Below are 27,395 nucleotides of genomic sequence, written 5' to 3' on the forward strand. Positions count from 1 at the left end.
GGCTTGAACCCATAACACTTTGGCTCAGAGAGAGCTATGCCGCCAGTTGAGCCAAGTGACACTGAGTCTACTGTGCATGACCAGATCCTGAGAAACATGAAGAAGATGCTTAATTTTCTGTTTATTGCTGATAACAACCATAGGGGAATGAATATGTTTTGAGTGATTTGGTAGGAAAGTTGTTCATACATTGCAATCAATAGATGTGTGTTATATTTCTTGAGGTATGTGGCACAAGTATCATCATTTTTTTATCCCCTAGGACATGCAAATCATCAGTACGGATGAGAATCAAGTATTTGTGGCTGTAAAGGAGTGGCATCAGATGGACACCTATAACCTCTACCTGTCAGACTTGAAGGGTGTCTACTTCACTCTCGCACTAGAGGATGTCAGAAGTACTAAACAACCAGAAGAAAATGTTGTGATAGATATTCATGAGGTAAGCTCTACTTCTGTATTTAAAACATGAAGTGTTGCGGTGACACTGATTAAAGAACACTGCGTATATTCAGGACACACTGGAATCCCAATATCTTCCTTTTTCAATGACCAATAAAGCATAGGCTATCTTGAAAAGCAGCAACAATTGTTGCTTTCACAAAATGAAGTGAAGCTACTCCATCAGCTTCACAGCCTAGGCTATACTTACCCTGGAGTCATTTTCAATTTTGAATCTAATCTTTTGTTTCAAACAATGGTTGTAACCTATTAGAGTTCATGTTGTCATTTCCAGCCCTCAAGTGAATATGAGTAAATTAAAAATGTACATTCACTATTTTGGAGGTGCAGGCAGCGTATTCAACCAAAATATCCTACCTCCTACCGTTGCCGTTGATCATATCAGGGTGCGTTATATAGAAAGAGTTGGAAAGAAACCATCATTTTATTATTAGATGATGGTTATACTGCACACTTTACGGATGAATAGTGGATGAAGGTTATTCTGGGATGTATATGACAAATTAGTGCTCTGCATAGGGGAGTTCTCGAAATAAGCTCAGAGCACAGGGATCACTTTTAATGTTAGAATCCAATCAAAAGAAGAATCTCTATTGTAATATTTGCATCACATTGATAATTTAAAAGGTAAATATTCTTGAATCTTCTGGTGTTGCTTCAATGTGACATCACCAAGTGGTGGTGGTGCAGTGGTAATGTCACAGGGCCAGTAATCCAGAGGCCTATGCTTTGCAGACATGGGTTCAAATCCCACCATGGCAGTTGGTAGAACTTAAATTGAATTAAAAGATAGTCACAATTAAAGTGGCCATGAAATCATTGGTCATTGTCTGAAAAATTCTTCTATTTCACTAAAGCCCCGTAAAAAGTCTCACAACAACAGGTTGCAAAAGCCACTAGCTTTCAGAGTGCTGCCCCTTCGTCAGGTGAAATGACACTCACCTGACAAAGGGGCAGCGCTCCAAAAGCTGGTGGCTTTTGCAACCAAATAAACCTGTTAGACTTTAACCTGGTGTTGTGAGACTTTTTACTGTGTTTACCCCAGTCCAACGCTGACGTCTTCACATCATGACTAAAACCTGTCAGGGAAGGAAACCTTAATAGATGTTCTTGCTTGTGACTCTAGAGCGACAGCAATGTGCTTGATTCATAAATGCCCTCTGAAAAGACCTAGCATGCCACTGTCTAGCCAATGTTGCCCACATCCCATGAAAGAATAAATTACAAATGTGAAAAAAGTCCTATTTGTGCATATAAACCACTTGACTGAAGTTAGGTGAGGCAGGAGCAGAGAGTCTGAAGAAATTGAGACTGGTGATCATGTAATTGATTCTACACTTAGAATTGCAAGTGAATAAACTGTTAATTATTTCTTTGTAAACAAAATAATCAATCCCACCTAATAACATGCATCAATGGCCCCAATGAAAACACTTTTAAAAATAAAGCTCAGTTTCACTGCAAATACTAATTGTGGGAAATGTGACAGAACAAAAATCAGTAAGTAATAGATTTAAAACTTAAGCAAGGTAGAATAGCAGCGTAGTTACAAAGAATAAAACTAAATTTAATAAATGCAAATTAAACAAAAGGAAAGAAATGGGAATGACGGGAAACAGAATTAACATCTAGCTTCTTCAAAGCTATGATTGTGGTTTACCTGCTTATTCATTCAGCAGGTTCATTCAATAATTAATTCTGATGTTTTAAGTATTTATATTCCAGCAATATTGGTATATTTTTAACCCTGAGTGCATGAACTAAAAAGAAACAAAACTAAGCAGCCCAGGGAGACTGACGTTTCCCTGGAACTGGCAGAAAATTAAAGGCTGAAAACACCCTTGTGTTCTTATGGTACAGGAAAGATAACAAAAAAGGCAGGATGGTGTTTATGTAAATGAATGCAAATACCATAGTAGAACTATTCACTGAGGAAAGAAACCTATGCCAAAATTGAGGGAAAAATAAACCCAGGGACCTGACTAAAATTACAAATGTTTGTGCAGTTGATTAAAGCAATCTGCTTGAGAACTAGTTCTTGCAGTGTTTCTGATATGTGATATATGCACTGTTATTCTGTCTGACGGCAAAGGAAGGGCCACATAACAATATGATGGTCATTAATATTGCTGGATATTGAAAACCTTAACTATTAATAAATCAAATAAATGCTTCAGGAAATTTTCTTTTCCTCGCATCAGTTTTTGTTGAAAAGAGTTTTTTTTTGTAGAAGCTTTTTGCTCATATTGCACTCATCAGGACAATTCAAAAGAATACTAAATGTGAAGGAAACAACAATTTATAATGTATAAAAACAAAGTGGAGGTTGGTTGGCAAGTAGACTCTGGTAGAATCATTGTCATGGAGAATGCACAAGTTGATATAAGAACGTAAGAAATAGGAGCAGGAGTAGGCCATCTAGCCCTTTGAGCCTGCCCCGCCATTCAATAAGATCATGGCTGATCTGAAGTAGATCAGTTCCACTTTCCCGCTTTCTCCCCATAACTGTTTATTCCCTTGTGTGTCAGAAATCTATCTATCTGTGACTTAAATATATTCAGCGAGGTAGCCTCCATCACTTCAATGGGCAGAGAATTCCAGAGACTCACCACCCTTTGAGTGAAGAAGTTCCTCCTCAACTCCGATCTAAACTGCACCCCCCCCCCAACCTTCTGGTGAATGAACCTAGTGAACATTCTGGTGAATGATGGTGACTGACCTTTAACCGCCAAACATTATTTGAATGGTAAACCAGATAGCTTGACTCTAATTGATCAACACATTGTCCTGAAGAATAACCAAGCGAATAGCTGACTTTTATTTTGCTCAGTTGAAACAGGTGCAATGCGTGTAATGTTCTTTCTGTGTGCCAATAACAGGGCTTTGTGTATTAATATATATAGCCTCCAGTATATATGCACCTCACTACAAGCCCTTGTCAACGTAACTCTTGGCACAGCGAGGATTATTTAGCAAACATTGTCCAATCACAGAATCACATCTAATTTTGAGCGCTGTGTTTTGAGTTTTACAAGTGCGGGAATAGTTGGATACAGTCTGTACTTTGTCTGTTGCAAACTTTGAAGATGCAAGCAGTTTGATACAATTTGCCAGCCTTTGGGACATATAGTATACATACCCAGCATTACACTGGCACTGAAATTCACGTATCATATGACTCATTTGGTTTTAATTCAAAAAATGTATCCTCCATGGCAATACCTCGAGCAGAGTCCACCTGTTAAACAATCAGCGCTCTCTTCTCATTAAGTATAAGTTGTTCTTCCCTTTACAGCTGTTATTCTTGTGAATTGTCCTGATAAGCGCAATGTAAAAAGCTTTGACAAAATGTCTCTTTTTCAACAATACACTCAAGTTCTGTACTACCAAATAGCTAATCTTCAGCTTTTCTACCCTAGTTCTGATGGGTGTCCTTCAAAGCTTAAATAGAAAATATCAGCAGGCTATTTCACTCTTAAGAGCCTTTAAAGTTCAGTTTTGTCTTCATCTAGAACCCACATAAGAACATAAGAAATAGGAGCAGGAGTAGGCCATCTAGCCCTTCGAGCCTGCCCCGCCATTCAGTAAGATCATGGCTGATCTGTCGTGACTCAGTTCCACTTTCCCGCCCTCTCCCCATAACCCTTAATCCCCTCTCTTATCAAAAACCCATCAACCCGCGTCTTAAGAATATTTAGCGAGGCAGCCTCCACCACTTCAACGGGCAGAGAATTCCAGAGATTCACCACCCTTTGAGTGAAGAAGTTCCTCCTCAACTCCGTTCTAAACCGCCCCCCCCTTTATCTTGAGGCTATGCCCCCTAGTCCTACTGTCTTTTTTGAGCAGGAAGAGTCTCTCCACCTCTATCCTATCCATCCCATTCATCATCTTATACGTCTCAATGAGATCTCCCCTCATTCTTCTAAACTCTAACGAGTACAAGCCTAGTTTATTCAGCCTCTCCTCATAGCTCAACCCCCTCAACTCCGGCATCAGCCTAGTAAACCTCCTCTGCAGTCCCTCCAAGGCCAAAATATCTTTGCGCAGGTGCGGCGCCCAAAACTGCACAGAGTACTCCAGCTGCGGCCTCACCAATGCCCTATACAGCTGCAGCAAGACTTCCCTACTTTTATATTCAATCCCCCTCGCTATGAAGGCCAGCATCCCATTCGCCTTCCTGACCACCTGCTGCACCTGCAAGCTGGGTTTTTGCGACTCATGCACAAGGACCCCGAGGTCCCTCTGCACCGTCGCCTGCTGCAGTTTTTCGCCACGTAAGTAATAGTCCTTCCTACCATTCTTCCTACCAAAGTGGACCACCTCACACTTGCCAACATTAAATTCCATTTGCCATTTCCTGGCCCATTCGCCCAGCCTATCTAGATCCTTCTACAGACTCTCCACACCCTCCGCACAATTTGCCGTTCCCCCAATCTTGGTGTCATCAGCAAATTTCGACACCCTACACTTGGTTCCCTCCTCCAGATCATCTATATAAATGGTAAAAAGCTGAGGCCCCAGCACCGACCCCTGGGGCACTCCACAAGTCACCATCCGCCAATCCGAATAGCACCCGTTGACCCCCACTCTCTGCCTCCTATTTGACAACCAATCCTCTATCCACGCTAACACCCTACCCCCAACTCCATGTCCCTCGACCTTCTGCAATAACCTCTTGTGAGGTACTTTGTCAAATGCCTTCTGAAAATCTAGAAAGACCACATCCACCGGCTCTCCTCTATCCACTGCCCTAGACACATCCTCATAGAACTCCAATAAATTTGTCAGACACGACTTCCCTTTAATGAAACCGTGCTGCGTCTGCTCTATCAAGCAATTCCCTTCAAGATGCCTCGCAATTTCCTCCTTAATGACAGATTCTAACATTTTACCTACCACAGACGTTAAACTAACCGGCCTATAATTCCCCGCCTTTTGCCTGGCACCCTTCTTAAACAACGGCGTAACATTAGCCGTTTTCCAATCATCCGGCACTTCCCCGGAATCCAGCGACGTCTGGAAAATAACCACCAAGGCATCCACTATCACCTCCGTCATTTCTTTCAGAACCCTCGGATGCATTCCATCCGGTCCTGGGGACTTGTCCACAATCAGCCCCTCCAGTCTGTCGAGCACCTCCTCTCTAGTAACAGTAATGTCATTAAGACCCTCCAGTCCTACCACCTTTCCATCGCTAACACCCGGCAAATTATTCACGTCCTCCTCCGTGAAGACAGAAACAAAAAAGTTATTCAATACCTTAGTCATATCCCCATCCCCTACCACTAGGTCCCCTTTCTCATCCTCTAAAGGACCAACGTTCACCCTAGCCAGCCTCTTCCTTTTTATATATTGATAAAAACTCTTGCTATCCTTTTTTATATTAAGCGCTAGCCCAGCTTCATAGTTTCTCCTACCCTTCTTTATCAACTTCTTTGTCAATCTTTGTTGACATTTAAACCTCTCCCAATCCTCTTCTCGCCCACTACTCTTAACTACTCTAAATTCCTCCGCTTTTAATTTAACACTTTCCTTCACCTCCTTCGTTATCCACGGCTTATTACCTCTCCTCCTACGGTCCTTTTTGACCATCGGAATAAATTTCCGCTGAGCACCAAGAAAGATCTCCTTAAAGATCCTCCACTGCTCCTCAGCAGACCCTCCCTCCAACGCGCTCCCCCAGTCCACATTCGCCAATTCTTCTCTCATCCTACCATACTCCCCTCTATTCAAACAAAGTACGTGTGTCCGGGAACCCACTTTCTCCTCCTCCATCTGCACCAGAAACTCCACCATACAATGATCACTGTCCCCAAGAGGATCCTTCACCGCAAGGTCCCTAATTCTACCCGCCTCATTACATAGCACTAGATCCAAGATAGCTCGCTCCCTCGTCGGCTCCAACACACACTGTTCGAGGAAACTATCCCGGCAGCATTCCAAGAACTCCTCCTCGAGCCCACCGCGTCCAACATGGGTCAACCAATCGATATGCAGATTGAAATCCCCCATAACTACGGCCGTCCCATTCCTGCACGCCGCACTTATTTGCGCGTTAACAGCCCGCCCCACCTCCAGATCATTATTGGGGGGGCCTGTAGACGACACCCACCAGCGTCTTCCTCCCTTTGCTGTTCCTAATCTCCACCCACAACGATTCCACGTTCTGCTCCTTGGCTCCAATATCATCCCTTGCTACCACCGTGATGCTATCCTTAATCAGCAGAGCTACGCCCCCCCCTTTTCCCTCCTGCCTATCCTTCCTAAACACTTGATAGCCCTGTACATTCAGCTCCCAGTCCCTGTCACCCTGCAGCCACGTCTCTGTAATGGCCACCATTGTATCCATTTGTGTCGATCTGCATAGACTTAGCTACTCCATCAGTAATCAGAATAGTTAATATTCCCTTCACTTACCCAGGGTGCCAAGCCTGTGCAATAATCAGTTAATTCAACACAGGCTAGGATTGAACCTAGGGCTTTCCTTACTTATGTAAGCTGCATGATACAGTGGAACCATCGGAAAGTTGTCAGGAAAGAACTGTGAAAGCCTAAAGAATGCTCTAATGTTTAAATAATTTGATGTGACAGGAATTAAATCTTCACAGCTGGAAAAACCAATGCAGTGAATTATCAAAAACCATGAATAGTGCATTAGAAGTGATGATTAGATTGTCATTTCAAGCAGATGAGATTTTATTTTTTGATGTTTAAATATCTATATTTTCTTTGAAAGTTGGTGGTACTGAATCTCACAGGGAGCAGCAGCCATTCTATAATTAACCCAAGGCCAGTAAACATACAGAGAGCTGGCAAATTATTTGAGCGTTGGGGGGGTGAGACTCACAACCGAGTCTGATCGTCATTTAATTTGCTATTCGAATGTACAAACCTTAAAGTAGAAAGCACTGAATAGTAATCAGTAGCGCAAGTTCTGATTGATCTTTTCCCTAGTTATGTGGCTAAAAGCTGTAGTAATGGAAGTGGGTAATTGTCCATATGTCGTCAGAGCGTATGTTTCAGCTCTGTGCAGATGTGAGCTTGTGTAGTTCTTTTTTCTATTCAACTCTTCGTTTCCTCCTCTTAAAGTGCACTTCTCATTTCCATGAAGCAGCTGAGGCAAGTGTTGTGTGGGTGGTGATGGGAAAATTTAGTCTAAGTGCCCACACCAGTGGGAAAATGGAAATATTTCACGCTAGCAGTATCTGACAGGTGCAATTCACCCACCTGAACGTTACAAATAAGGCCATTTCACAAAACCTGTCAGCCAGCCTGGCTGTTCAGAGATCGGGCACCCTCCGCAGTCAGAGGCAGGTGCCTCCACTCTCATAAAAATAAAATAGCAACTCCATCTTTTTGACCAGAGGAGCAGAACCAGCTGCACAGCCCCCACACCTCCTCAGACCCCACTGCTCAGCCTCGCACCTCCCACAGACTCCACTCAGCCACCACACCCCCTCAGATCCCCCACTCAGGCCGCGCACCTTGACAGTGCCAATGGTGCACTGCTCCCGGCACTGACGGCTTGGGCCCTGAGGGGGTGTCAAGGAGATACATCCAACGACCACATGCTGCTGCAGGCTGTAGAAGAAGGGCCCATCAAGGATCCTGGTGGTTGTGTGGGCTAAGACTAGGGGCAAAGGGTTGACCTTGCCACTTCCCCAGGATGGGGTTCTCATAGCTAGACTGCTCCTTCTAGACTTGGCAAACTTCAAGATCACCCAGAATGGTGATTTCAGGCTGCAGAAGGAGTGGTTAAACCACTTATCCCTTTAAAGAAACCAAAACTGTCAGGCTTAGAGTTTATGTAAGCATTGCAGTTAGGAACAATGGAGGTACTTAAGATGCATTCAAGCATGAAAGGAGATTGAATAAACATTAGCTCACTGGAGGCTGAGTAGAAATCCATTAACCTGTCAACGAAAGACTCTTTCAAAGCCTTGCAGTTTGAAATTGACAGAGATCCGAGGTTTTCAATACAGAAAGAGAGGCGGGAACCTGATCAGGACCAGGGAGGTGGGTCAGGTAAATCCCAACAGCCCTCACACCAAGCAAGAATCCCGAATTTTGACTGACTCCTCATTCAGCAGGCATTGGGATTCCTGATGGCCAACTGATGAGGGTGGTGAATTCCACCCCCCTCCTTAATCTGTGGGGTAGATGTACGAACTATTCAAGATTGTGGAAGGCTGGGGAGGCAGCAACTATGTTTTGAAGTTGGCAGCGCATAGGTACTGCTACTGATGTAACATTTAGGTTCAGGGAGACCAGTCTTAGTGAATTGGCGCCAAGGATTCTACGCTATTAAATCCTGCTCCTTTATTGTAGCTGGAGCCTACACTGGATGTAAGATTCAATGTATGCAAGAACCAGCTCATAGAGAGGCACCTCCAGAAGCTGATACAGTAACAGCTGCAATATAAAAGCAGTTCAAAGTTTGGATCCCAGATTGACGACTGAGATGAGTCATTGCCCATTTGGAGTATCGGCATGAATTGGAATTGTTTAATATTCCAAAGGGATGTAACATCGTGCTAAATTAACATGTGAATTGCACATCTGTTTGGAATACTAAACAAGGTAATTGTTTTCAGTGCGAGAGAATGTACAAAGACAAAACCCTTCTGCAGACATGTCAGCTAATATGGAAACACTGTGGTTATTTCTGTAAGGTAGGTAGCTGCATACCAAATACTTCGCCAGGTCAGTTATAAAAATGTGTCCCCATTTCTGCAGTAATCTGTACAAATTTGGAAAGCCCAGATCCATTCACAGAACTGTGCTGTTCCCTGATCTCGGGAAATATCATACTTGGTCTAACGCAATTTTCTTCTGTGTTCTGCATTTAAGATCAGAAACAATCATTAGGGTCTCTAACATGGTTGCAATCAGGCAGCACAAGCTGGAAAATAAGTGAAGTTGATTCTTCTCGCTATCAGAAAGATGGTCGGATCAATACAGAAAAGCCTATTCTTGCTAACATTTAACTCCATTTTCTTATACACACAGGCATATACTTCTCTTCCCTGAACAAGATGCCACTGGTCTGCCCTAGCTCACCCACTGCATATAATTTTCAGTAGGAGGATATTTTTGTGCAGACTTTACTCTTTTTGCCATTGATCTTCAGGACTCTTTATCCCCTTTAAATAACCAGGCACCTTTTCTGGCACTGCTTGTTCTAGCACTGTTGCAGCTTTGCAGCCACCACAAATGGGAATGATGCTGGTATTACCTAGTGCATAGCCGTGTGTGTTAGTGCATCAACGCATCAGTGTGTGAGTGTGTCAATGTGTCAGCACAGCATCATTAGCAGTTGTAGTGCTATCCACACGTTGACAGCCCATCAGCGCCCAAGAGGGTAACTTCACAAGCGAAGAAGCCCCCAGTCTGAGTGTGGTATCAGAAGGGTAAATCTCCTCTGTGAAATCTCACTCGATCCTATTCAGCAAAAGGAGAAAAATGGAAGAGAATTGGAAAAGTGAAAATATAACTGCAATGCCCCAATGCCAGAACACCAGATTACCGCTAAGTTTGTGAATTCTGACCATCCCCCTAACCAAATAATGTAAAGTGATTTTTTTTTAAATGAGGAATGTTGGCATCTCTTTACACTGTGCTGCATAAATCTCATCTGCTAGTTGCCCATTCATTCCGACAACCTACATCCGTTTGAAGTTTACAGTGCTTCCAAGTTTCATATCATCATAAAATTTTGAAACCCGGATATAGGTCATTTATATAGATCAAGAAGAGCAAAGGTCCTATCAGTGACCCCTGAGTCCAGTCCAAAAATCATCTTTTAACCATTACTCTGTACTTCTTGTCGCTTGGACGATAGTGGCTCCATGTTGCTACTATCCTTTTGATTCCATGAACTCTAACTTTGCTCACAAATCTGCTGAGCAGCATTTTTCAACAGCATTACTCTCATCAATCCTCTCTTTGTTACCTCATCAAGAAACTCCAGCCAATTAATTAAATGCCTTTGCCCTTAACAAATCCTTTGCCCTATACCTGCTTTCCTTAATTACTTACTTTTGGTGAAATTGCTATTAATTTTGTCCCAAATTATCATTCCTAGAAGCTTCCGCACCACTGAGTTTAAACTAACTGTCCTGTAGTTGCTGAGCTTATTTTTGAACATTTGCAATTCTCCAGCACTAGCTGTGAGTCAAAGAAAATCTAGAAAGTTATTGCCTCCGCAATTCCCACACTCCCTTCCCTCAGTTGCCTTGGATGTATCTTATTCAGTCCTGGAGCCATTCAATCAAGTTATTCCCTACCTTCCCCCCTGCAATCCTACCTTCTGGGAAGGCTGCATCGGCATCCAGTTCTACCAGCGAGGCCATCACGTCTAGTCCTCATTGAAGGTGACCATATGAGGTACTCACCAGAGAGAAATTTTCCCGGCGAGGCCACAGAGGCAAGTGAGCCCGGGCGATTCTGCTCCAGGCTTGCTAATTCTATTTAAATATGTTTAAATAATACATTCAGCTTTGCGCGCTTTTTGGGCATGAAGCTGATCTGGTCAGATTTCAGTAAGATTGTGAGAGGTGAGAAATTGGGCGCAAACCTGATTTCTTGGCTCTCTCATGATTTTACTAGCTCTCCCCACCCGTTGGCAGGCAGGGCACAATGGTAAGATCGCACCTCCCCCACAACTCCCTTGACTGTGAGGGAGCAAAGCAGGGGTGGGGGGGGGGGGGGTGGGGGGGGGGCGGTGGTGGCGGGGGGGACGGAACGTCAGAGAATGAAGCAACTCAAAACAGTCTTGTACACATGTACATGGGAGCATTATTGATACTGGGTTCTGAGTGTGTTACCCGATCTTGTCAAAGTATGATTTGTGATGCAGAAGGATGAAAGCAGGGGGAAGTCATTTCAAAAATGCAAGATAAAAATCCAGGACCAGAACTCACTACTCTCATTTTAAAAAAGAGCAATTATGTTGTTATGTGTGTGATGTATATATGTGTGTATGTACATTTAAATACAATATTTATATGTATCAAACATATATTTATGGATAAATGATGCCCTGAAAAAATTAATGAAAGGTCTGAAATAACTAAGGAAACCAACATTTGTGTTATTTTTAGATTGTGTTTTCCTGCTTGGATGAATGACACTGTATGTTGCAATTAGTGAAGCAATCTGTTACTCAAGAGTCTATTACCAACAGGGACAAATTACACTGCAATAGTGCCTGATGTGTGCATGTCTTTCATTTATCAGCTCTTAATAGATCTTCACAACTCAGTCTACTCACTCCAATTTCTTAATGACACATCTGGCTTTGTTTTAGGTACCAGCTTTTTTGTTAGAATAGGAAAGCTACTTTGATTATCTTGACTGTATATTAATCAACATGACATTTTGGCTTTGAGGAAATTTTAAAGCAATTATTCAAACATAGCCCCAAGTTGGGAAACTATAAAAATTTGTTTTTGCCTGTGGTTACTCAGTATTTTTTTCTTCTTTCTTCTCCTGTCTCCTTTTTTTTTGCCTTGAAGGTTCAGGGTGTTAAAGGGGTTTTCTTGGCTAATAAAAAAGTGAACAGTAAAGTGAAGACCTACATCACTTATAACAAGGGCCGTGATTGGCAACTATTGACTCCGCCTTCGACTGACATGAATGGCAAACCAACTAATTGTCATCTGGTAAGTGTCTCACTAAGAAAGCTATGTTTTTAAATGTGAGGTGTGTCTAGGAAAGAAAACTTGCCAGTATGTGTGTGGCCCATATGATTGTTTCTTTACTGCACTCTGAAATGGCTTATCAAGCAATTCAGTTGTACAAAGACCCTCTGCGATGGTTCAAGGACGGCCAAGAAATGCTGGCCTTGCCAACAACATGCACATCCTGAGAATGAATAATAAAAAATGTTAGTTTTAGGATTAGATCTAAGGCTACTTTTGCATTTTTTTAATCCTTTTAGATCCGTTTTATTTTTTCCAGCTGAACTCTATTATTTTTGTTCACTGGTATAAGATATACTTACCACCACTTACTATTTGTGCATGGAAATTTTGAACTGTTTTTGTGCAGGAGGAAACTTAAGTAAATTGACTATTTCGCAATGTTCATTTTAATACTTTGGCATCAGGTTCTACTTGTACCACTTCTTATCATGGATTGTGCAAAATTTTATTTCAAAATATTCCAACTTAGACGACAAGAGAGTAGAATCAAGACAATGGCTAAATTCGATCACAGTTCACTTCTATGTCTCTTCAGCATGCTGCTTATGTAAGGAGTAACTGGAATTTAAGATTCCATTAACATGCCACCACATCAAGGGGAAAGAATTTATAATCTCTACCAACTGGTATCGCATGAATATATCAGTTTTGCTTATATAATTTTAAAGTTCCTTCCTCGTCCTGCCTATGTTGTTGGTACCTACATGGACCACTACCGCAGGATTCTGCCCCTCCCATTTTCAGGAATGCAAATATAATGCTAAGTAAGGACCTACTATATTCTGAAAACCTTATTCAAACAGATAATCAGTAACTTTTTTTAAAATTATAGATGCAATATATAGTAAGGATAATTTTGTAATCGTAATTTTAATTTCAAGAGGACTGCATGGTTTGTATCAAAAATGGTCTTGCCACATGGAGATTCCAAGTTTGCTTCAGATTATTTAATCACGAGTGGTTATTGCTTGAAAATTCCTTGGCATCAGATATCTTTAGGATTGTCATGAAAAGTGGTTTCAAACGAGAGAATGTTGTTAAGGTATGCTGTAATTTCATTTGATGAGTAATGAGTTGACAGTCTGTAAATAAGTTATTGCAATTGGGAGTTGCTAATAATTGATGGAGAAAAATGTCAATTTGGCTCTGTTGCTTGACTTGTGATCTTCCCGGATCTGATTTTCCTCTAAGTGCTTTGCCCAAGTGATTACTTAAAGCTCAACTGCTAAAGGTCAAAATATATCCCATTGTCTGTAATGTTTTTCCACATGCCCATATGGGGAAGAACTGAGAATGGGTCATAAATTGACAAAAGGCATGACAGTAATAGCAGGAGGTCTGAGATTTCTTTGTTTCATTGATAGTCTTGTTGGTAAGATTTTCTACAGTGCTTCATTCAAGCAAGACTCATTTTATTGTGCAAGTGAAAACTGGTCTTCAAATGTTTTACTTTTGAAAGGAAATGTGCAATGGACATGGGAATAGAATGGCCATGCAGTTAAGAACATAAGGAGTAAGAGCAGGGCTAGGACATTTGGCCCCTCGAGCCCACTCCATTCAATAAGTTCATGGCTGGTCTGACTGAGACCTTAACTCCATTTTCCTGCCTTCCCCCCACCCTGCCCATAACCCTTGACAACTAACTCTCTCTTGCCAATTAAACATCAGTCCAACTCAGCCTTATCTATATAGCCAATGACCCAGCCTCCATTGCTTTCTGGGGTAGAGAATTCTAAAGATTAACAATCCTCTGAGAGAAGAAATTCCTCTTTATCTTCATCTTTAATGGAAAAAGCCTTATTTTAAACTGTGCTTCCCTAGTTCAAGGTTTCCTTGCAAGGGGAAAACATCTTCTGAGCATCTATGCCATTAAGCCCCTTAGAATCTTAAATGTTTCAATAAAATCACCTCTCATTCTTCTAATATCCATTGAGTGTAAACTCAATCTGCTTTCTTCATAAGACAACAATTGGGCCTGTTTTCCTGAGAGAACAGAAGAAATTGATAAGAGGTATTCAAAATCTTGAGGGCATGAGACAGAGTAAAGATTTTAAAAATTTGTTCCCATTAGTGAAGATTGATGACATGATGAAAAGGTTTTCCATGCAGCACGTGTTTAGGATCTGGAAAGCACTGTCTGAAAATGTGGTGGAGACAGGTTCAGTGGAGGTATTGAAGAAGGAATTGAATTGTTATTAAAAAAAAAGAATGTTCAGGGTTATGGGGAGAAGGTGGGGGACTGGCGCTAAGTAAATTGCTCCTATGGAGAACTGGCACAGGCACAGGGGGCCAAATTGCCCCCTTTCTGCTGTATCAATACTGTTCTTCAGTGATCCTTCATCCAACGAATCAACCCAGTAAACATTCTGCAAGCTGCTTCTAATCTTGACATGTACCCCTTAAATAAGGAGACCAAAACTCTATGTAGCACTGTGTGGTCTCGCCCAATGGCCTGTAAAGTTACAGCAAGATTTCCCTACTTTTCTACTCCATCCTCTTTGCCTTCCGAATCACATGCTGTACCCATGTGGTTTCTCTGTATTTAATGGACAACTTCACTTTCTCCCACATTATACTTCATCTGCCAAATTTTTGCCCATTCACTTAACTTACCCAGGTCCCTTTGCAGACTTTTTGTATCCTCCTATCAACTTACTTTCTTACCTATTCAAAATCATGAGGGGGGCTGGATAGAATAGATTAGGTGAAACTATCCTGCTTGTAAAAGGGCACAGATTTAAGATCATTTGCAAAAGAAGTAAATGTGATGTGAGAAAACACTTTGGGTCTGAAATGAACTGCCTGGAAGTATGCTGAAGGCAGCTTCAATCAAGACATTCAAGAGGGCATTAGCTAAACAATATGCAGGGGTTTGGGGAAAAGGCAAGGGAATGGCAGTAAGTCATAATGCTCATTTGGAGAGCCAATGTAGAGACAATAGACCAAATGGCCTCATTCTGCAGAGGAACAATTCTGTGATACCAAGATTTATATCATCAGCAACTTGGGTTACAGTACACTCCAGCCTTTCATCCAAGTAAGAGTGAGGCGCCAGAACTGAACTCTGTGGCACTTCACCAGTAATAATTTGTCAATCTTGGCTCATTTATCCTGACTTCTATTCATCTATTTTGAAGTAATACCCCCAACACCATGAGCTCTTATCTTGTGCAATATCTTCTTCTGTGACACCTTATCGAATACATCCTAGAACTCCAAATGCACCTCATCTGCTAGTTTTCCATTATCCATCCTGCTTGTTTCATCTTCCAGTCAGTTTGTGTTGCAGAAATTAGCTCTAGCTAACCTTTACTTAATGTAAATGTACAAAAGATTTCAGCTGAATTTCTGTCCTATTGGAGAATTGGCGTGCATTATTGGTAATGAGGATTGTCTTTGGGTATCACACAGATTTGTAATAAATATGTAAAATACTTATGGAAAGCTCTTTGCACCATCTACTCTGGCAGCTTGTTTAAGACTTACTATCTTCTTGCACATCAGCTCCCATGTCCTCTGGGCATTGTGAACAACATTAATCCTGCCCAGGGATATTGGCCTGAATCTTCCAAGCAATGACCTTGTGTTCAAAGATTCTCCTCACCTGACACTGCTGGGCATTACCTCCAGGATCTTCCAATCCTGGCTGTCAAATTTGCAGCGCAACGTCACCCAGAGAACTCCAATAGCAGAATTGTGGGAAAAGAGGGCACACACCCTTTTTACGGCACTAGCTGCAGTATTCTGGTAAATTTAAAGGTCTAATCTTTTAATGAATGGTGAGTGGATGAACAGTTGAATAGTGAAGTGGTACGTGTTTGATGTCGGTACATGAGTGAGGTAGGCAACTGGGTAGGGTGGCTTGGAGAGATTGGTCGAATGAGGTGTGTAGGTAGTGAGTGGGTCGGGTGGGTAGGTGGGTGAGTGGGTAGGCAGCTTGGTGATTGGACAGTAGTCAGTTGAACAAACTGGTGGCTTTGTCTGTTTGGGCTTGGAGGTGGTCAGGTCTGGTCAGGCGTACTCGGATCAGGGTGGTCGTTGAGTGGTTGGTGAAGGGCCAGTTATGCAACTGTTGGACCAGGTTTCAAACTGTTTAACATCTCCTGTGCAATCATCCAGATAAGGTGTGTGGGATCTGACCCAAGTCTCCAACTCTACCTTAGGGTTAGTAATAAACAAGCATAGTCGAGGTGAGATGGGGAACTGGCCTTCAGAAGTTTAAGCTTCCTGGGAAATTTCCACAAGTCAGGATTTCCAGAGTCCTGAAGCTCTGCTTTGATCGAATGTCTGTTCTCCAAGAATCTGAAGACCTGAAGATTTGGGTCATTGTTGTCAGTTTTAACTTGTAAACAGGAATGTGGTGTGTCCAGATTAAGTACCACAGCTTGGCTTCTGGGGGAAGGGGCTTTAAATCAAAGCAGCTAGCCTTGATTAGGGCTCCAGGTGAGAGTACGCCAAAGATAGAGTGGATAAAACTTACAACAAATTGGCAGCTATTTAGGAACTGTAGCAGATATGAAAAAAGAGGTAAGTAATGGCACTGAAGGGGAAGAGGTTTTAAATTGATCCCTTTGTCCCTGAAACAAAACTAATTCAGGCCTTTCTATTTATTCTGTCATTTTGGGATATGTTGTCTTGAGTCCTAAAGGGCTACCCTCTTCCCTCCTATTTTGAGCAGCTTTACGAGATGTTGAATTCCTAGGAAGGGAACATCAAGAATATCTTTAGCTGAGAGAGAATTCAGGAAATATTGAAAGGAATTTGGATACTTTGTGATTACTGTTCGCAATTACCCACAGATTTTATTTTCTGCCTCAGATTTTGTTTTGGAAAGCATTTCTTTTGCCCCATTCAATCTTAGGGCAGATCAGAAATCATTGAACCAATTTGCCACCACTTGCATCTTGCCACTTACCTCCTCATAGAATCATAGAATTCCTGCAGTACAGAAAGAGGCCATTCAGCCCTTCGAGTCTGCACCGACCACAATCCCACCCAGGCCCCACGTCCATACTCTGACATATTTACCCACTAAGCCCTCTAAGCTACGCATCTCAGGATGCTAAGGGCAATTTTAGCATGGCTAATCAACATAATCCATACATCTTTGGATTGTGGGAGGAAACCGGAGCACCCGGACGAAACCCACACAGACACGAGGAGAATATGCAAACTCCGCACAGTGATCCAAGCCAGGAATCGAACCTAGGTCCCTGGAGCTGTGAAGCAGAAGTGCTAACCACTGTGCTACCGTGCCGCTCTTCTTTTCATATCTGCTGCAGCTCCTAAAGAGCTGCCAATTTGCTGTATGTTTTATCCACTCTATCTTTGGCAGACTCCCATCTAGTGGCCGAATCAAGGCCAGCTGCTTACCATGCATGTGAAGTGCAAGTTAGTCGTGGAGAGTATAGCAGAGTTAATCTGTCCCTCCATAGCCAAGTAATAGTATTTTATTATGTATCTCGATGGAGGCTGAGACAGCTTAGATGTAAATAATCAGATCACTTGCTGCTGCTTGCACAAAGTAGGCAAAAGAAAGCCAAGTTACTGCTTATGAGTGGCCCATTTATCTTTGGGTATTGCCTAATGTGTTCCTGTACTCAAACTACATGAAAGTCTATAATTGAAACTGTTAGTCAAAATTTGCAGAGACATTAAACAAGCAATAACAGATTGGATGAATGTTATCTTGCCATATTTACCTTCACATTGAAGTATTCTCGTTTTGTGCAAGTCTATTTATGCTCTGTTTCGTTTTATTTATTTTTCTGGGAAATTTAGGACCGATTTGGCGCTCCAATTGTTTTGAATAGAGCTAGAATCTGTGGGTGTTAAGTGCAAGTAATAATTAATGAGGAGTTGCACATTTATTGATATTAAATGTCGGAGCTTATTTTGAAAACCGACATGTTGAAGGTATAATTACAATTTTGAAGTACTTTATTCATCAATAATATATATGTTCACAAATTTATTACTGTTATTGTATTCATTGTTTTAAATTTGGCTTTCTGCCCAGGGAATCTCAAATTAGATTGTCAGTTATTTTAAATTTCACACTACAAATGCAGCACAAATAGACAAATGACATTTTTGTGTTTTTTTTCTCAAATTTTAAAATGATTTGTAATTGGACTTTATATTTTAAGAGAAAAAAAAGTCTCTCTGCAGCAATAGGGAATAAGCTAAACTTGAGATTTAGGCCTGTTGCCAAGTGTGATGTTGTAAACCGTCTGAATGATACCGGATTCATGCTTCACCTGATCACAAACAGCTTGACGTTGGCACTGAGTTTAAAGTGAAAGCAATTAGTAATTCTTCAATGCTGCCTTGCATCCTGATGAACACACAAAGGAACACTCTTTTTCCATTCATTCATGGGACATGGATGTTGCTGGCTGGCCAACATTAATTGCCCATCCCTAGTAGGGCCAGTAGGAAAGAATAAGGCCCATTAAGGACCAAAATGGTAATCTATGGGTAAGCCAGAGGCCATCAGTCAAGTGTTGAATGAAAACTTCACATCCATCATCATCCAAGAGAATGAGCATGAAGGTATGGAACTCCGGGAGAGAGACTGCAAAGTTCTTGAATAAATTGACGTAGGGAGTGATAAGGTATTTGAGGGTTCAAAGTGGACAAATCTCAAGGTCCATATGAATTGTGTCCCAGGCTGCTGTGGGAGGCAAAGGAGGAGATTGCAAGGGGTCCTACCCAAAATTTTAATTCCTCTCTGGTCATGGTTCCAAAGGACTGGAAAACAGCTAATGTGGCTCCACTATTGATGAAAGGCTGTAGAAATAAGCCAGAAAACCACAAACCAGTGAGTCTAATGTTAGTGGTAGGGAAACTATCGGAAAAAATTCTGAAGGTGAGAGTCTATCTCCACTTGAAGAGTCAAGAGCTGATCAGGGATAGTCAGCATGGCTTTATCAGAGGGAGGTCATGCCTAACAAATTTGATTGAATTTTTTTGAGGAGGTGATCAGGTGTGTATATAGCTGTAGTGCAGTTGATGTGGTCTGTATGGATTTCAGCAAAGCCTTTGACAAGGTCCCACTTGGGAGCCTTATAAAGGAGGTAAATACGCATGGGATGCAGGGTAATTTGATAGGTGGATTTAAAATTGGCTCAGTTGTAGGAGACAGAAAGTGATGACAGAAGTCTGCTTTAGTAAATGGAAGTCAATATCCAGTAGCGTACCACAGGGATTTTGCTGATGCCCCATTATTAGTCATTTATATAAATGCCATAGGTGACTCTGTAAGGGGTAGCATTAGTAAGTTTGTCAATGACACAAAGATTGGCCAGGTGGTTAACAGTGAGACTGAGTGTCTTGGGCAACAGGAAGATATAGACTGGATGGCCAAATGGGAAGATAAGTGACAGATGGAATTTAATCCTGAAAAGTGTGAGGTGATAAGTTTGGAAGGAGTAATTTGACAAGGCAGTATTCAATGAGTGACATGACACCAGGAAGTTATGTGGAACAAAGGGACCTTGGCGTGTTTGCCCATAGACCTCTGAAGGTGGAAGACATGTAAATGGGGCTATGCAAAAGGCATATTGGGCACTTGCCTTTAAGAATCAAGGCATAGGTTACAAAAGCAGGGGGGTCCTGTTGGGGGTTGTATAGAACTTTGATGCAGCTACAAGTGGAGTACTGTGTGCAGTTCTAGTTGCCACATTATCGGAAGGATGTGATTGCACTGGAGGGGATACTGAGGAAATTCTCCAGGATGTTGCCTGGGATGGAACATTTAAGTTATGAAGAAAGGTTGATAAACTTGGGTTGTTTTTGTTGAAGCAGAGAAGACTGAGGGCAACCTGATTGAGGTGTACAAGATTATGAGGGACATGGACAGAGTGGATAGGGAGCAGCTGTTCCCCTTAGTTGAAGGTTTAGTCAAGAAGGGACAAAGGTTCAAGGTGAGGTGCAGGAAGTTAGGGGGATATGAGGAAAAATGTTTTAACCGGAGGGTAGTGATGGTCTAGTATATGCTGCCTGGGAGGGTGGTGGAAGTGGGTTGCCTCACATTCTTTAAAAAGTACCTGAATGAACACTTGACAAATCACAACTTTCAAGGCTATGGGTCAAGTGCTGGTAAATGGGATTAGGTAGTGAGGTCAGGTGTTTCTCACATGTCAGTCCAGACCAGATGGGCTGAAGGGCTTCTTCTCAACTCTGATTCTATGGTTCTGTGAAGTCTGCTTACTAGAAAGGGATTTAATGCTCACCTCAAAGAGAACAGCAATGTTAAAAACCTAAAACATCACAAGGAGCTGAGGACACGAAGCATACACCAAGCAAGCAAGGTACCTCACTTAGCAACCTAGTTGAGTTCACTAGTTTAACTTATCAAATACTCTGATAAGCTTTCTAAATGGATACTATGAAGATTTTAGCCAGCAATAGAAAACCAAATATTCTACAGTCAGTAAACCTTTCTTTAGCATCGTGCAGACAATGCACAAATTACACAAGTTAATAATCTAAATCAGGATTAGAATATATATGCACTCACTGTCTTTATGTAAATCACAGGAAAAGAAAAGACTTTACTTTGAGGGCACTGTACTTTCTTCATGTGTTTGGCACTAGACCGCATATTATGCCATATGACTGAGTGTCAGCAATGAGAAAGCTTATTGATTGCAGTTCTCAAACAGCAAATTATTTGGGAGTTTTGCAATACAAAATTATTTTGACTCTATGTTTTAATTATGCATGGTGTATATTGTTGTGATGTTTTTATTTTTGCTTGCGATCATCTCAGAGTAACTTTCTAGAAAGAGATATGAATCTGTCTTTCTGTAAGCCAAATGGGTGTTATATGCCATGAGTCCAAAACGAGATCTTTGAGGACCATTTTACGACCTCGCCATGCTTTGCGCAGTTCACTCCGATCCCAGAAAATGGTGTGTGTGTCTAAAATTCAGCTTCACGCCCAGTGTCAAATAGTTTACAATCGTCCCGGCCCTTTCTTAATTGCACAAATCGGGTCTCTCTCTCTCTCTCTCTCTCTCACACACACACACACACACACACACACACACACACACACACACACACACACACACACAGAGTACAAGGCCAGTCAGCATATTTAAAGTGTTACTTAATGCATAGCCCATTCAATGCCCAGCTCTCAGGATCTTTTGACCTTCAGGCGCGGTGTGAGAACATGAGAATCACTACTGGTCTCCACTAGCAGAAATCAGGTGCGATGGCCATGCCAGGGGGTTTGGAGGCCAGTGAAGCCTATGGGGTGTTCAGGAGCATGGTTAGGTGGTGCCCACTTGGTACAGTGGCAGTGCCCAACTGACACAGTGCTAGTTGGGCACTGCCAGTGTGCCAAAGGCAGTGCCAAGGGGGTTGGGCCTTACTAGGGCTGGAGCATGCATGGGGATGATGATGGGGGTTCCTGTCACTGGGGTCTGTGCAGAGGGGGACAAGCAGGCAGTGTTATGCAAGAGGGAATCATGAAGGGGTTTATGATAGGGCGGCATGTCAGGGGTCAGGCAGGGAAACCCATTGGGAGGGCTCCGATGTCAGTGACCCATGTTGGGAGGGGGTGAGTATGCTGCCAGTGAAGGGGAGGGGGCTCTTGATGTCCGTGGGGAGAGGGGTTCCAATGCACTGAGATTAGGACAGCTTTGTGAAACGGTCCCCAAGCCTCTTAAGCTTTGGCTCACTGACATGTCTCTCCACTCCCCTGACTCTTCCACACCCCCCACTCTCCCACACCCCATACTGGTGCCCAACTCACCGCTCTCCCAAAAAGTGACTGAGTGTAGGATGATTGCGTTGCAGAGATTGCCTGAAAGACTGGCATGGAGCACTCCAGTATTCTCACTGTTGTGACACTTCACCTTTTTTTGAAAAATTCTGCCCTTTGTGTTTGTTTCAGCATTCAATATTGCACCTTGATAATTTCACCCCACTATCTTTTATACTCCGGGATATTGGACAAGTTTATGCAACATGATCTGACCGCATAATATTATCCTTACATTCTGGTGAATCTGCATTGCACCTGCTCCAATGTCACAATATACATCTTGACGTGCAGCCTCCAATATTAAATTCAGTAACTAAAAGAGAAAACCCTGAAAAGTCTCAGCCGGTCTGGCAGCATCTGTAAGGAGAGAAAGGAGCTAACGTTTCAAGTCCAGATGATCCTTTGTCAAAGCTTGAATTCAGTAAAATATGTTGGGAATTTTGTTAGCCTAAATTAGAAAACCTGATTGGCTAAGATATCTCAGTTGGTATTGTTTCTTGGTTTCTGTTGTGCCATTTGAAAATGAGTTCCAAAATTTTAGAAATATAGGTGAAGGAATGTGTTTCTTGCAAAGTAATGAATTAAATGAAAATCATAAATTGTTTTAAATATGTATTTATTGCTTGTTTTTTCTGTAGCCTGAATGCTCTGTTCATCTGCACCTGCGTTGGGCTGACAACCCATATGTATCAGGTACTGTTCACACAAAAGATTCTGCACCAGGACTTATTATGGGAGCAGGTAAAATTATTTTATTTGGATAAGTTATATTTAATGCTAATCATTTATTTAAAGTTTCTGCTCTGAAAGATATTTTGGCATTGTTTTTAAACTTGAATGGAACACTTATGCATTCATCTAACATTCAATCAGGAGCGCCCCCCATCGTACTTCCTTGCTTCATGTTGGGGTCCAGCATGAAGATGCCTGCACTTATTTTTGAAAGTATAGCTCAGTTTTTTCCTCTGTCACCAGCAGCAACAGTTCTCACTGTTTTCACCAGGGAAACTCGAGCCTCGCCATATTTAACCAGTCCTTTCATATTGCAATTACATGCTTCCCTGATCAAGCCGTTGTAGTTGTCTTTGGCATAGAGGAACACTGTCCCTTTGTGAAAAAATTATGACATTTGCCTGGCAACTTCTCATGGGACTGTTGTTTCTCTGGGAATGCTTTCCTCTGATGCACAGTACAATATGTTGTGCTCATTGTGCAATCTGTGATGGAGAATGTCCAATACCATTTGCAATTCCTCAGATATTGAAACATACCAAGATGCAGTAAGATTCAGGCTTGGGCTAAGAAGTGGCAGGTAACATTCCCAAGTGGCAAGCAATGACCATTTCCAACAAGAGACTGACTAACCATCTACCCGTGACATTCAATGGCATTACCATTGGTAAATTCTCCATAATAAACAGCATGGTGGCACAGTGATTAATACTGCTGCGTCACAGCGCCAGGGGCCCAAGTTCAATTCCGGCCTAGGGTGACTGTCTGGAGTTTGCACATTCTCCCCAAGTCTACATGGGTTTCCTTCAGGTGGTCCGTTTCCTTCCACACTCCAAAGATGTGTGGGTTAGGTGATTGGCCATGCTAAGTTGACCTTTGATGTCAGAGGGTTCAGCAGGATAAATACATGGGGTCAGGGGATAGAGTCAGGGTGGAATTGTTGTTGATGCAGGCTCGATGGACTGAATAGCTTCCTTCTGCATGATAGGGATTCTATGAGTAACATGCTAGGGATTACCATTGACCAGAAACTTAACTGGACCAGCACACATCCCCCCCACCCCCAATCCCCAAACTCCAGGCCATCTAGGACAAAGCAACTCGCATGATTGCCACACTATTGACCACCTTCAACATTCGCACATTCTACCACTCACACACAGTGGCGGCAGTACTGCAGCAAGATGTACTGCAGCAGCTCCTCAGGGCTCCTTCAACAGCAATTTCCACATCTGTGGTCTTTACCACAGAAAGACAAGAGTAGCAAATGTATGGAAAAACAGCTCCTTCCATGTCGCACACCATCCTGACTTGGAACTATAGTACACAGAGTAACTCCTAAGCAAGCAGCAGCCACATAGAGCCTTCTGTTGTTTGCACTATGTAGTGCACACAAGTTGCTTTCACAGAATGCTACACACAGAGGGGAGTAAGAACACACGTATTTGCACATTTGTCATGCTGACTTACTTTTGGCAGTCTGATCAGCATCAGTGTGGAAGTGATTGAGTCATTGATTTAAACAATCTCTGAATCAGCTGTTTTCCAGGTCTCCACACAAACAGCATAAGGTGTTGGAAAAACAATTTGCCCAGAAAGAAAGAACAGTACGGCACAGGAACAGGCCTTCGGCCAACCAACTCTGTGCCAACACAGATCCTGTCTAATTTAATATTTTCTTGTCTTTACATGGTCTATATCCCTCTATTCCCTATTCATGTATCTATCCAGATGTCTCTTGAATGTTGTTATAGAATCTGCTTCCATCACTTCCTCTGGTAGGCATTCATCACCCTTGTGTGAAAAACTTGCCCCTTACACCTCTTTTAAACTCTCCCCCTCTTATTTTCAACCTATGCCCCTGAGTAATTGACTCTTCAACCCTGGGAAAAATACTCTGACTATCCACTTTATACAAGCCTGTCATAATCTTACAAACCTCTAACAGGTCCCCTTCACACTCTGATGCATCAATGAAAACAATCCATGTTTGTTCAATCTTTCTTCCTAGCCCAAATCCTCCAAACCAGGCAACATCCTGGTAAATCTCTTGAGCACCCTTTCCAATGCATCAACATCTTTCCAGTAGTGTGGCAACCAGAATTGTACACAATACTACAAATGCGGCCTAACCAAAGTCTTATACAGCTGCGACATGATTTCCAATTCCTATACTCATTGTCCCGACTGATGAAGACCAGCATACCATATGCCATTTCGACCACCTTATCCACCTGAGTTGCTACTGTCAGGATTTGTGGATCTGCACCTTGATCCTTCTGTATGCTAATATTTCTAAGGACTGTACCATTTGTTTACACTTTCCATCTGCAGACCTTCCAAATCACATCACCTCACATTTGTCTGGTTAAATTCCATCTGTCATTTTTCGACCCAGATCTCCAGCCAATTTATGTCGTATGGTATCCTCTGATAATCCACCTCACTATCCGCTACTCCCCCAATTTTTGTATCACCTGCAAATTTACTAATCAGACTACCTATATTTTCCTCCAAATCATTTATATGTTACAAATTATAGAAGCCCCAGGGCTGATCCTTATGGAACACAGTTTGTCACCAATCTTCAGTTAGAAAAGTACCCTTCCACTGCTACTCCCTGCTTTCCATGCCCAATCCGGTTTTGTATCCATCATCCCAGCTCACCTCAGATCCCACATGACTTCACCTTCTGTACCAGCCTGCCATAAGGATCCTCATTGAAGGCGTTACTAAAGTCCATGTATACAACATCCACTGCCATGCCCTGGTCAATTTTTCTTGTCACTTCCTCAAAGAACTCAATCAAATTTGTGAGACACAATCTCCCTTCACAAAACTATGCTGCCTATTGCTAATAAGCTTATTCTCTTCCAGACATTAGTACATCCTGTCCCAAAGAATCTTCTCCAATAATTTCCCCATCGCTGATGTAAGACTGACAGGCCTGTAATTTCCAGGATTGTCTCTTCTGCCCTTCTTAAACAGAAGAAGAATATTAGCTACTCTTCAATCATCTGGTACCTCGCCTGTGGCTAAAGAGAATACAAAGATTTTGGCCAAGGCCTCAGCAATTTCTTCCCTCGCCTCTCTCAGTATTCTGGGATAGACCCTATCTGCCCCTGGGGGCTTGTCCACTTTAATGATTTTCTAAACCTCTCTTGTTATCTCAACATGTCCTAGAATGTCAACATCCTCCTTTCTACACTCACCATCCACCACATCCTTCTCCTTTGTGAATACTGATGTAAGGTACTTATTAAGGACCTCATCTGGCAAATTCAAACAAATTCCCTCCACTGTCATTGAATGGACCTACCCTTTCCTTCACTACCCTCTTCCTCCTTATATATGCATAAAAAGCCTTGGGATTCTCCTTAATCCTGCCTACCAAGCACATTTCATGGTCTCTCTTTGCCCTCCGATGTCCCTGTTTAAGAACTTTCCTGTGAGCTTTGCATTCCTCAAGAGCCTTATCCGTTTTCATAGAATCCATAGAATCCCTACAGTGTAGAAGGACGTCATTCAGCCCATTAAGCATGCACCTACAACAACCCCACCCTATTCCCATAACACCACATATTTACCCCACTAATCCCCCTGAAACTAGGGTCTATTTAGCACGGCCAATCAACCTAACCCGCACATCTTTGGACTGTGAGAGGAAACTGAAGCATCTGGAGGAAACCCTCGCAGACATGGGGAGAAGGTCAAACTCCACACAGACTGTGACCCAAGCTGGGAATCGAACCTGGGTCCCTGGCGCTGTGAGGCAGCAGTGCCAGCCACCATGCTGCTAATTTCCTGAAATTTATGTATGCCTTCCACAGAAAAGCACACCATTAGCAACTGTGCATAAATTAAAACATACATTTCAGTCAGGAAAACAAAAGTTCCCTCCTGGCAACTGAACGTTCACGCCACTCTGCTCATTCAGTAACAAAAGCAATTCCAACAAGTATAAACCGAGAAAGAGAAATATCGTGAAGTGCTGTGTGACTTGAGAGATTACTATTCAGGGTTAATCATGTGAAGCAGACCTCAGTGGATAGTGCAGAGTGGGAAGGAGCAAAAGCCTATCGGCCACCATAGTATCAGTTGTTGCTCCAATAATTTCAAGGCCATCTTCTGACCACCAGTAATGAATCATTTCCATCCTAGGAAACACTTGGTGACATTCAGCAGTTGTCACCATACTTCTTAAAATTCATTTATAAACATGCAAATAGTAAAAGGGTCATCAAAGGTATAGTGGACCTGATTCAGGACCAAATAGGAGATAAATGCAAATTACTACAGATGCTGAAATCTAAAACAAAAACTAAGAATGCTGGAAAATCTCAGCAGACTGTGAGGGCTAGATAGAAGAACAGTGATAGGTGGAAGCTAAGAAGAGATTGACAAAGATGTCATGGACAGAAGGACAAAGGGAATGTAAATGGTGGTGAGCATGGCCAAGAAGGGTGCTGATAGTGGCACGTTAAGAGATCTGAATGTGTTACTGGCAGGACAAAGGTAGGCAGTATATCAAAGGATAACTTGAAACAGATAACAGATGACCCTAGTTGAGTGGGATGGGGAGAGGGGAGAAAGTAATAAGGAGGAAAAGATGGAAAATGGGATAAAAACATGGGGAGGAGATTGAAACTGAATCAATGGAAGAAATGCAAATAAACAATTTTTAAAAATTAAATAAATTTTAAAAATTGATGAAA

General features: G+C 42.2%; 1 protein-coding gene across 5 annotated transcripts in view; it reads left to right on the forward strand.

The window, feature by feature from the left end:
- The window catches only part of sorcs2 (sortilin-related VPS10 domain containing receptor 2), a 591,285-nt gene that overhangs the window by 467,100 nt on the left and 96,790 nt on the right, over window positions 1-27,395 (forward strand). For all 5 annotated transcript variants that reach the window (XM_080192200.1, XM_080192208.1, XM_080192218.1 and 2 more), the window contains 3 exons: window positions 263-442; window positions 11,979-12,125; window positions 22,587-22,689. In XM_080192200.1, the coding sequence (XP_080048326.1) occupies window positions 263-442; window positions 11,979-12,125; window positions 22,587-22,689 (430 nt within the window). The remainder of the gene's footprint in view (window positions 1-262; window positions 443-11,978; window positions 12,126-22,586; window positions 22,690-27,395) is intronic.

The sequence above is a fragment of the Carcharhinus amblyrhynchos genome, chromosome 1 (genome assembly GCF_965287045.1).
Source record: "Carcharhinus amblyrhynchos chromosome 1, sCarAmb.v2.hapA, whole genome shotgun sequence".
Taxonomy (NCBI): Eukaryota; Metazoa; Chordata; class Chondrichthyes; order Carcharhiniformes; family Carcharhinidae; genus Carcharhinus; species Carcharhinus amblyrhynchos.